General features: G+C 61.5%; 2 protein-coding genes across 2 annotated transcripts; both read left to right on the forward strand.

The window, feature by feature from the left end:
- Nucleotides 1–2,761: 2,761 nt before the first annotated feature.
- Nucleotides 2,762–4,880, forward strand: MNEG_3677 (hypothetical protein; the record flags this gene model as incomplete). The annotated part of the gene is made up of 7 exons (XM_014047847.1): nucleotides 2,762–2,915; nucleotides 3,148–3,176; nucleotides 3,382–3,495; nucleotides 3,615–3,698; nucleotides 3,751–3,984; nucleotides 4,230–4,406; nucleotides 4,773–4,880. The coding sequence occupies 7 exons, from the start codon at nucleotides 2,762–2,764 to the stop codon at nucleotides 4,878–4,880; spliced, it is 900 nt and encodes a 299-aa protein (XP_013903301.1).
- Nucleotides 4,881–6,243: 1,363 nt separating this feature from the next.
- Nucleotides 6,244–9,091, forward strand: MNEG_3678 (hypothetical protein; the record flags this gene model as incomplete). The annotated part of the gene is made up of 5 exons (XM_014047848.1): nucleotides 6,244–6,262; nucleotides 6,988–7,060; nucleotides 7,391–7,484; nucleotides 7,763–7,888; nucleotides 8,294–9,091. 5 exons carry the CDS (start codon nucleotides 6,244–6,246, stop codon nucleotides 9,089–9,091), a joined length of 1,110 nt encoding a protein of 369 aa, XP_013903302.1.
- Between the last annotated feature and the right edge of the window lie 2,555 nt (nucleotides 9,092–11,646).

Raw genomic sequence — 11,646 nt, forward strand, 5'->3', positions numbered from 1 at the left:
GCGCTGGCGGCGACGCCGTGTCTGGGGCGGGCTCGGGCGGCCGCATCTGCGCAGGTGTCGTCAGTCTCTCGTGTAACTTCACATGTATAAAAAAAAAGTCCTTGAGGGTGCTAAGTGGCAGTTGGAGATGGTTCCAGTGGTGCCGCTGTGGTGCCGAAAGGGTGCTACGTGTTCATACGCGCTTGACAGCTGACCCTGCTCTTATGCTGCTGTTGCCGTTCACCTCCTCCCCATGCCGCTCTCCTCTATGCATGCTACGCACTACGACCTGCTGGCTTCTCTTCTCATGCTCGCATGGTATCCTCGATCCTGTTACTGCTGTCCGTGCACTGCAGGTGAGGCGTACAGCTTGCAATCCATCATATAGCTTGCTGGCTTGCTGGCTCTGCTATGCATGCAGCCTGCTTTCCAGGCTGCCACTGTGAGTGCTGTGAGTGCGCCTCATTTACGCCACCTGAATGCCCGTGCTGACACCGTACGCACACCTGCTGCTCGGCATCCCCGCCCGGCCCCGTCTTGTTTCTTTCCACCTGCTGGCTTTCCTCGCCACTAACATACCCCTTTGATTTGCATCTCCCCTTCACGGTTTTTGCCTGGGCCTCTGCAAATGATCCACAGCAGCAGGTGAGATGCTGCCAGGGGTTTGCGATGGCAAGCCTGCGGACCCTGTGTCCCCAGCCATTGCTTGTGGAGCAGCTGTGAATTCATGCAGCAGCAGTCCCAGTTGTCAATAGCACCTGCGTGCACCACCATGTGCAACATGCCAGCTACGCGTTCGCCCCTCCAGTTGCAGTGCATTGCATGCATCCAGTCAGCTAGCAAATTGGCTTGCTATCTGCTGATCCTCTTTTGCAACAAGCAGGGGCACGACTCTTTTCCGGGGCCTGCTGACAGCACAGCATATGCGTCATGCTTGGGTGGTTCCAGAGCAGCAGGCAGCTCTGCAGCCCCGCAGTTGTGCTGTATGCCTCGCGTCGTGCCCACAAGCCTGCTTGACCTTCCGTTCGCGCCTTTCTCTCTACCTTTCATGGCTCCCGCCTGGGCTTCCTCCATCGTTCCACATCAGCAGCACCAGCACCAGCAGCAGGTGGGTCACGCGTGCAATAGTGCTTGTGGCGACTCTGCCAGCCCGCATCACCGGGTAGTTGCTTGTGGTGCAGCCATGAACTAATTCCTGGTTGCCGTCCATGCGGCTGGTTTGCACACATAGCGTATGCGGGGCACTGACACTAGCACATAACACGCTGAGCTTCAAACTCTGCTGTGGAGTTATGCATGACCCATCTGCACAACCCCACATGCTTCGAACAAGCATTAGAGCAGGACAGTTCTGCAGCACCATGGGGCAATGCAAGCAGGAATGCATCGCCCCATGCCTTGCAACAAATGCCACTGTATGGGGCTTGCACTCAGCAAATTGCCGCCGATGTGTGGGTGGGGGAGCTCTGCCTGTCGCCGCATTGGCTTCCAGACGATGCCAGGGGAGGGGAGTAGCCACCAGTGCAGCTCTGCTGCGGTGAACATGTGCCGCAGTGGTTTTGGAACCACGTTGGATGCTTCGCAGCTGCACCCAACCTCCCTCATCCTCTTCCCCGGAAAGCCCATGACAACCCTACTCACGTGGTGCTGCTCTCCTCCCCCCTCCCACCTCCCCTGCCCTATGCACATGCTGCGTCTCATTGTCTGCTGGCTTTTTCACTGTGCTCATGTGATATCTTTTGCTGTCCACCACCCCGTGCTTTGCTGCTGTCCAGGCGCAGAAGGGGGAGCATCAGGTGGGTTTTTTTGTGCATCTTACAATCCATATCACTTACGGGCTGTGGCATGGGCTTGGCCACAGCAAACGCTGCTGGTGACAGGGGCCGATCGTCAGTGCCAACTTGGTTGAAGACTCAGTTGCACCTTGCCAGCACAAACCATGCCGTGCGCCCCATACATGTGGGCATAGTTTGCAGCAAACACACGTGTTTTGTGCCGAGTTTGCCTCATTGTCATCACCTGATCGTCCGAGCTGACGCCGCCCGTTTACCTGCGTCTCTGCATTTCCGCCCGCCCTGTCTCATTCTCAAGTTTCCACGCATGCTGTGCTCCATCACCTCTTGGCTTTTCTCACACCCTGCCCCTTTGACCGCATTCACGCTTCGCGGGATTCGCCTGGTCCTCTGCAAAGGATCCACAGCAGCAGGTGAGATGCTGCAGGGTTAGGAGATGGTTCTTGTGGCAAGTTTTTGTGTAGACCCTGCATCCGCAGCTGCTGCTTACAGAGCAGCCTTTAGACCATGCAGCAGCAGTCCAAGTTTCTGATGATGCACCACCATTTGCAACACGCCAGCTACCACTTCAGCTGCAATTGCTGTGGAGTCCACGTCCAGCGCACCAGCGTTTAGTCAGCGCGCAAACTGGTTCATTGCGTTGCTTGTTTTGTGCAACCAGCAAGGGCATGGCGCTTTGCCACCGCCTGTTTCGAGCAGGCTGTCATGAGGCATGCCTGGGAGGTTCCAGAGCAGCAGGCAGCTCTGCAGCAACACACTGGTGCTGTTTGTGTCTGGATCTTGCTTGACCTTCATGTTGTGCCCTTCCTCTGTACCTTCCATTGCTCCTGCCTGGGCTCCCTCCACTGTCCCACAGCAGCATCAGGTGAGTCACGCACGGCTTTCAATGGGTTGTGGCGATCCCGCCAACCATCATCTATCGCAACAAGCAAAGGGACGACGCTTTGTTGGCGCCTGCTCACAGCACGCTTGCAAAACAGTCATGATGCATGCTTGTGTGGTGCCACACTGATCCGGCTCTGCTGCTGCTGCTGCTGCTGCTGCTGCTGCTGCTGCTACTGCTGCTGCTGCTGCTGCTGCTACTGCTGCCGCTGCTGCTGCTGCTACTGCTGCTGCTGCTGCTCCCCACCTCGACCACCTGGCGTATCACCTGCAGGACAACAATCCCAGACAAAGATAAACTTCGTTCATCACCAGGTCGGCAAGGTTGGCGCCAGCAAGACAGAGTACACCACAGTCTTCATGGCGGTGCCTACGTTCCAGGAGCTGGCAGACGCTGTGCCGAACTACTTCCCCCAGTTTGCAAGGGAGGCATATAAGCTCATGGCCGGCAAAGTGCACCTCAATGAGCTGACATGGCCCACGTTCATTCCAGCCCTGAAGCAGAGCATCCTCGACATCGATGTGAGTGTACCAGCTGGCTGCCGCTCACACAGCCAGTTGTGTACCGCAACACGACGCCATGCTTGAGACCGCTGCTTCTCTGATATGATGTTGCTATTGTGGCGGCCATCTGCCGTACGCGTGTGGTCCATTTGATACGTTTTCAGTCTGCCCGATGACCTGCATGCGCCCAAAACTGATGCCCCCCTACCTCGACTGCTTCCAGGTGGTCAGCATGCGGCGGCCCTTCAACAAATTCAAGTATGAGGAGGCTGCGAGCCTCCTGGACTTGCCCAGCACTTTGTCCAGTGGCGTGGTGGTGCTCGACAAGCTGGTTGAGGTGCCGCAGCTCGATGTGGACAAGGAGTTGAGCCAAGACCTCTGTCGCATCACTAAGTGGCGTACTGTGCGGGTGGGTATGGAGTTGCACGCAGTGGGGCTACGAGTTGCTGCTGCTAGCAGCAGCAGCAGCAGCAGCAGCAGCAGCAGCAGCAGCAGCAGCAGCAGCAGCAAACACCCGGGCACCTCGACCAGTGCTATGATGTCTGCGATTGAATAGTAACACCAACCGCTACAACTTTCTTGCTGTTGGCAGGACCTGCTGGATCACGTCTGCAATGACTTGGCGGCGCGGGCTTTCGTGTCTGACCCCACCAAGGGCAGAAAGGACGCCAAATGTCGCGAGCTGATCAGCCCTGTTCTCGTCACAGCTGCGCTGCTTGCAGAGGGGGTGGGGCTGCATGCAGATTACTCCATCTCGGGTCTTCACGCCTTCGGCGCGGCGGACTGGGCAGCAATTTACCGGGATGTGAACGTGGTGGTGGTAGAGGTGAGCAATAATGAGATGCTGCACTTAGGATCACAACTCCTGTTGACCTTGCTTGCCTGACTGCTCGGTTACCACTGACTCGTTCAGGCCTTGGGAGCCATCTCGGCCACGTCAGCATGAGTTGTAGGTGATGAGCTGAATGTGTTGCAGGCCCTAACCAAAAACTAATTGTCGCGTTGTCTTCTGGCCCGCTGCCATCCGCTGGCAAAATCCTTTCGATTGCTGTTTTATCAAAACTGTTGCAGGCAAAACTTTATGACAGGTGGGATGCCCACTTGGGCCAGCTTCTAGCAGAGGTGGTGGCCAGCAGGGAGGAGTACGTGTTGAACGAGCTGGCGCCGGCGATGGACGCGACCCAGCCACTCCCTTCAGGAAAGAAGCGCAAGATGTCGGATGATGATGTGCAGCAGAAAATGTCGCAGGTACGTATGTGGACTGCATGTGCCATCCTCAGTAGCTATGGCTGCTGAAAGACGCAGCAGACACCACTGCCACATGTTGGTTTGATGCCAACTGTCGCTGCCCATGGCATGTTCAGAGCAGCCGTGCCACTGCTTCCTTTGTCCACATACGTGTGCCAAGCGCGCCCCCAGCAACGATGGCTGTGCTGGTGCGACACCTCAACGTATGCTCTGCAGCTGCCGTCATGGGGGATTCTGACCACGGGGCTGTCGTTCAAGTTCTACCGCTACACCGCCTACCAAACAGAGGGCTGCAGCGCGACAAGGGTCTTGCAAGCTTCCAAAGACGTGAACTTGAGCCTCGCCAGGGGGGTCACCGCCAAACAGGTAGAGGAGGAAATCGTGCCCCTGCTGGCCTTCATCAAGCACATACTGGAGGAGCAGAAGGAAATCGTGGACCGCCTGCCCAAGAGGCACTGCAAGTCGCAAGCCTGACTGGAGCCAGCAAGAAAACATGTGTGGGCTGTGGGTGACACGGCGGCTAGGAAGCAGATCAGCCGCACGGTCGTGGCCAGGAGTGCTGGTGGGTATGATGACAGATGCCCTTGGAGCAGCTGTTCTTTCTGGCTGGGGCCAGCTGGCTCCTGGGGCGGAGCTGTAATTTGTCTGGTCTCGAGAAAGCCTGGAGTCGGGGGTGCTGCTTTGCCGGCTGGCCACACTGCTCAGCGCCCAGCTTGTCGCGCCGAGTCAGCGCCCCTGGGCAATGGGCGCCCGGTCTGGTCACAGCTGTCACGGCGTAGCTGGTGCATTCGCGCCCCATAAGAGAGAGGGCCGCTGGGGCCGAGCCTGCGCTGCTGTCGCTCTGCCCAAGCGCGCTGCCTCTATCCGAAGCTGCCAGAGCTGCTGTGTACATCCATATCTGAGCATGTGCAAGGGGCCTTCTGCGACTGTCACCACGCCGGGCATGCGGCATCAGGACTGCCATCGCCAGGATAGGCGACCTTGGGATGTGGGAGCTTACAGCGGCCTGGGCCCAGCCACATAGCCAATGAGGGAACCGGCAGCAACGCTGCCCAAACCAGCACAGAAGCAATTACCAGGCAATGCACCCGCCCAGCTGCCAGGTGGGTAGCTGGGGCGGAGCACCTTATTCCGGGGCCCTCAACGCGCAGGACACCTGTCGCACCCAGCCAGTCACAGCTGTCACGGCGTAGCTGGTGCATGCGCACCATATCCCCCCACAGCACTGACACACGGGCGCACGGGCAGGCGGCCCATAAGTTTGTGCTGAAGGTATGCTCAAACGGGAGGAAACCACCAGGCAACCACAATGCACTGAACACAGCGCTTGCAATGGTGCGCGGTGAAAAGGGCATGGGTGCTTAGCGCCGATCGATCTGCCAGGACCTTGGGCGTGATCAATGGTGCCTCTTGCACGGTATGTGACGCATGCTTGGACCCTCCGTGGCAGGGCGGGCCCACTGTCACAATAACCAAGGCGCTCTACCCGCCCGCATCAAACCGCCGTGGAGGCCTCCGCTGCCACCACCGCCGCTGCCACCGCACTTGCTCTGCACAGAACGCAGCTGCGTCGCCACGCCGCTACGGCAGCACACCTGCTAACACCTGCTCTCTCGCCGGCCCCTGCGACTCCTCAAGGCTGAGTAGCGCATGCCAAATGACTGAGTTCTCGCTAGCTGCAACGGTTCCGCAAGCGCCTGGATGATTTGCCACTACATGTGTCAGCCGATGTTGCATGGTGTGTGATGGCACCATAGCAAGGTTGGATGCCGTGGATGAATGGGCGTGGTGCGCAAGGATGGTGAGAGTGTGTCGTTAGTGAGTTGCGGTTGCTGCCATGGCAGCTGCTGTCTTGGGTAGGTTACTCTTCCCCCAGTGTCAGTGGCGCTTTGAGCATGCGTTTGGATCACCGCTCGGACGGCCTGCCCACGTATGGTGCGCCCACTTGTTGTGCTGGTACTTTGCTTAGCCCACATGCGCAGAGGCAGGCATGCAGTCACTGCAGTCGCAAAAGCAAACGGGTGCCTTGTACCAGAAGCAGATGCCAATTGCAACGCGTTTGTGTTGTATTGTAAACAAAGCGCTACGCATCACATTCAGCGATGGTTCGACGAAGACACCCCAGGCCTACGGTGCCAATGACACTGCTGTGGCTTGCGGTGGTAGTGGCATGCGCAAGCAATGCGGCTGGGGCTCGTGGAAAGTCTAAGAGCTGGCGGCTGCTCTGCGCGCGTGAGCACTTATCTGGGAACTTTGAGATCGCTCAAGGGCCCAGGCTCTCTGGGCTGCGTTGTTGCTGCTAAAAAAACACAGACGTGCGGATTACGGGTCCGTCCTGCGTCTGGTTCCCGTGGACACACTCGACCAAAGTGCAGACAGCGCAGCACCACGTGCGGGTGACGCCTTTAGTCAACCACCAGGTTGCCAAGCCAGGCTGCCTCTACCAGCAGCGGACCTGAAGATTTGGCAGAGTTTGGCGCGCGCCTGTCTCGAGCCCAAATGCACCCCTGCTCCCCCGCAACAGCGGCCTTGGTGCGTAGCAATTGTAGACCAAAGACCATCCCTCTCGGCCCCGCCGCAGCGCCTACCCTGGGAGACCCCGTGATTGCCTACACGCCCCTCTACGGCCACCCAAACATCTCGGACTCGGCATGGTGCGCGGCTGAAGGGCCACCTCCTCAGGAGCATAAGGGAGGCGTTCAGAACAATGCAGCAGCCCGCCCGCCGCGCCCGCCCACCCACGCAGCCCACCCCCCAAACGCCCGCGGCACCGGGGGGTGCCGCCGCCCACATGGCAGCGCACGCCGGCACACGCACGCCTGGTGCTCAAAAAGGCTCCGGCGCAACTCTCCATTGTATGGTCCCACGAATGCCGATTTGCTCTTCAGCCGCCACACCTGGTCAAAACCCCCCCTTGCATCGCTCCTGTTGCCCCCCCAAACGCTAACCCCCCGCCCCCACACACACACCTCGCCACCACCCAGGCACGACGACACCTGGGCTTTTGAGGCCTACGGTCCCATCACATCCATGACGCTCTACTACTCTGTCGGCTGGGTCGACCCCTACATTGGATTCGTGAGTGGACGCAGGCCTGCGCCCCGCCGCCCTCCCAGCGCCGCCTGCGCCGTGCCAGGGCCGGAAGTGCCAGGGGCGGGGATGCCATGGCCGGGAGCACGTGCGGCTGCACGGCGGGCTGTTGGTCAGATCAAAAGGAAGTCCAAGGGACGGGCAGGCCTTTGCAGATAGGCCAGGCGTGCTGGCCAATATTTGCACCCAACGCAGGACGCCCAAGAGCCCTGACAAGCGCGCTCGCGCTCGTGCGCGCCACGCACGCGCCCACGCCACGCCTGCAGCACCCCGGGGGCGAGTTCAAAGGCATCCAGCCCGTGTATGGCGCCAACGGCACCAACGACAACGACCTACTTTTTGGCGCCAAAAAGCCCCACAAGCCCTTCAACTTCTCGCTGGGGCCGGGGGAGGTGGGCGCGGCTGTGGTGGCGCGCGTTTTGTGATGGGGTGCCCGCTGATGGGCGGCGCCATGCGGCGGGCTGCTCTCTGTCGTCGGGAGCTTGGTGTGTGTGTTTTCCGGGACGCCCTGTGCCATGGGACGCTTCGCTCATGTGCGCGTGCTGTGTGATGCGGGGATGGCCGCACGCGCTGCGGGACGCAGGCATTCTACTACCGCCGGCCGCGCTCGCCGCTTGTCAAGGGCAGGTGGCTCGCTCCCGGCCGCCGAGACGTGTGAGGCTCAAAACATGCGATGCGCTCGACTCGACGGCGTGCCCACTCCTGCCTGGTGCCACTTTTGCGTCGCACACAACCCCGCGCACACACAACCCTGCACACAACCCCGCACACACACAACCCCGTGCACAACCCCGCAGCGCATCGTCAGCGTCGAGCTGCAGCATGACAGCATCATGCGCTGGATGGCCTTTGACACCAGCGCCGGCCGCCGCTACGCCTGGGGCTATAAGGACGTCGACGCCAACGTCACCCGGGTGACGAGCCCCGCGCCGCGGGACGGCGCCTACCTAGCGGCGTTCCGGGGGTTTGAGGGGAGGCAGCTGCCGCCCGAGCTGGGCGGTTACAAGAAGCGGTACATAATCCAGGTCGGGTTTGTCTGGGCCATGCCGACGTGCACAGCGTACGAGTGGAACCCGATCAAGGCGGCGCGCGAGGCGGCGGCGGCTGCTGCAGCAGCGGCGGCGGCAAACCCCGCGCGGCCCCCGTCGCCGCCGCCGCCGCCGCTCACGGCGCCGCCGGCGCCGCCGTTCCCGCCCATCGTGGCGCTCAGCATATCGCCGCCGCCGCTGCTGCCGGCGGCGCCGCCGCCGCCGCCGCTGGCAGCGGCCGATGCGGCGCGCGCCAGGCTTGCCCCAGCGGGCGTGACGCTGCCATCCGACAAGCCCACCGCAGAGTTAGGACCTGCGCCGCGCGGGTTCCTGCCTGTTGTGGTGCGTGGCAACGGCACGACGTCCGCTTTGAGTGCTGGCGGCAGGCCGAACTCGACAGCCTTCCTGCCCGTGCCGCGCGGGCCCCGGGCGGCCGCGGCAGCCGCCCCCGCTGCGGCGATGGGGCGGGTCGTGCGGGCAGTGGCGCGGCTCTCCGGCCGGCCGCAGCAAGCGCCACCGCCAGGCCTGGGTGCCAGCAACACGTCTGCGGCTCAGTTGCCGCCCTGATGCGGCTCGCCCCTTAACCCTATTGGATCTGGAGCGGCCGCGCCAAGGCGCTGCTCTGCTGCATCGCCTGCACGCTAAGTGATCGGTAAGCCACTTAGGTCCCGCAAACGTGCCCCCGCCGCCCAACCTTAGCGATTCGCTGCAGTCGTGCGCCGAGCAGGCGCCGGCTTTCCTGGATCGCAGCCACATCCAGCTGCATTCTTGTCCGATGACTTTTTTTTGCGCTGCGTGTATTGAGATCATTGATCATTGATCAGGGAAGCGCTTTTGCTCCCAGGCATCTAGCTAGGCGTTTTGTTTCGCCAGCTGGCAAGGGCGCGGCGGCCAGGGGCCCTGGCTCCCATCAAGACACAACGACCGATCCAGCTGCATTGCGCCCGGCAGCGTGAGCCACCCTCCCGGCACTGGCCATGGCGGCCTGGCTGTGCTTTACAGCTGACAGTAGCTGGCCGCTTTCGTGCTGTGCCTGCGCCCCGCCCATTTTGCCACCCCGCACGCTCGCACGGCGTCAAGCCCCATACTTCGCAGCGAGCGACGGCCTGTGCATCCTGCGCCCCCCTCCCCCTGGCGCGAACGCACCACATGCGCTCAGCTCTGGCAACTGTTTGAGGCCGCCTTGAGGGGTGCGGCGCCCCTCCAACCAGAGATCCGTCTTGATTGGAGGGTTTGCGTCCCCAGCAGACCCCCGCTTCTTCCTGCATAACTAATTAGCGTGGATAGCAAGATGGACGCCGCCGCCGGCATCCACAAGGTCATGACCTCAGTGCAGCCAATAACCCCATTTCACAGGTAGGCTTAGGCTTGTGACATGACCGCTGCTTTCGGCATCCAGCGCGCCGACGAGGCGGCTGCCGCTGCTTTGCTTGCCGTTGCGCTTCATTGACTGGTTGGCCGGGGCTTTTCCTGTGATATTACCCTTCCTCAAACTTGCCCTGCCTGAGCGGGGAGTAACCTGACAGCAAGAGGATGGTCAGATGACGCAGAGCCGCGCTTCACGCGCATGCACAAATGTGGCGGCATGTACATAACGTGATACCGAGGGTAGGGGGTGCAGTGATTGATACCGATTGCAGCGACACGGCCAGGGCCCAAAAGTTGCAGGGCACAGTGTATACATGCATATTTTGTGCGGACGTCATGGAGTGTCACGCCAGCAGCCATCCTGCGTCAAAGTTTTGCTACGAAAACGTCCCTCGGCAAAATACTGTACACGTCAATACGAGGTTGTTCAAGGACGCCCCGGGCCCATCCGACGGCTCCTTGACCGCCGCCGCCACATCTGCCGCCGGGAGCTGCACCCACGGACCGAGCCAGCACCTCGCCGCGCCGTCAGACGCCGAGCCTTGCCGCCAGGGCTTTCAAGGGGGTGGCGTCAAAGGTCCAGCCCTCCGCCTCAAGCTGCAGCCTGTGTTGGTTGGGAAGGGGCCGGGGCCGCAGGGACGGGGTTGACTAACGGAGCGCAAAAGTTGGCCAAGGACGCGTCAACACCCCGCAAAACGTCATCTGCTTCATTGGAAGACGATGCAAAACAATGCTCTGCACGTCCTCCTCCGCAGCATCGGAGCAGCAACATAAATAAATTCCGCTACATCGACCCAAACCGGCATTTCTGGATCAGATACGGCTACCCAAATCACTTTGACCTTTGCAGACCTGTGGGCTGTGGGCTCAGCGTGGGCCAAAACGCTGAGTGGCTTGCCGCCCAGGCTCTCTCCGCACCACTCCTACCCACGTATCACACGACCCCTCACCTCCTCCTGTGCGCGTGCCGCAGGTGCCCCTCCAGGTCCTCGCGCCCCCACCCGTTGATCCCCGCCAGCAGCTTCAGCGCGGATTCCCGCTGGCCCCGGCTCGTCAGCAAGTCCAGCCGCGCCGCGCGCGCGACGGGGCCCGCCCAGGCCCCCAGCTCCACCGCCGAGACGACCCTGACCTCTGGATTGTACCGCAGGATCGGTACCGCCTCGATCAGCACCCATTCGGATTCGAAAGCGCCTGTGGCCTCGCAAACCTTTTTGGCGCGGGCGACGGCGGCGGAGGAGAGCCGCTGCCAGAGGTCTACGCCTAGCACCTGGGGTAAAGGACGAGTGTGGAGGCGCAGCGGGGAAGTGATGGGTGGGTGCCCGGGAGAAGGGGCAGGGGTGAGAAGGGAGGAGGAAGGGGGAGGCGAGGGTCGGTCCGCTGGGGTGGGGCAGGAGGGGCAGTGAGGGAGCGGTGGCACGGGGAGGGTCGGCGTCCGAGGCCGTGACGGGGCTGCGAAGGGCTGTGTGGGCGCGGGGGAGGCGCTGGCTGGCGGCTTCCTCCGTCGTAATGAGCGGGGCACACGTTTCACCACGAGCAGCCGGACCCTGCCCCTTGCCTCGACCAAGTTGAGGCATTCAATCAGCAGAAACCCGCTGGCACGCCCTGGCACGGCCCGCCTTTGAGCTGCATACGTAAGCACACCCAAGCACAAGCGGGCGCATGTGCAAGAGGCAGTGCGGCAGGTGGGTGGTTGGGTGGGTGGATGGGTGGCAGGGGGCAAAGAGAAGGAGTGGATGCGCGGGGAGGTGGGTGGG

Source organism: Monoraphidium neglectum (assembly GCF_000611645.1).
Source record: "Monoraphidium neglectum strain SAG 48.87 unplaced genomic scaffold scaffold00474, whole genome shotgun sequence".
Taxonomy (NCBI): domain Eukaryota; kingdom Viridiplantae; phylum Chlorophyta; class Chlorophyceae; order Sphaeropleales; family Selenastraceae; genus Monoraphidium; species Monoraphidium neglectum.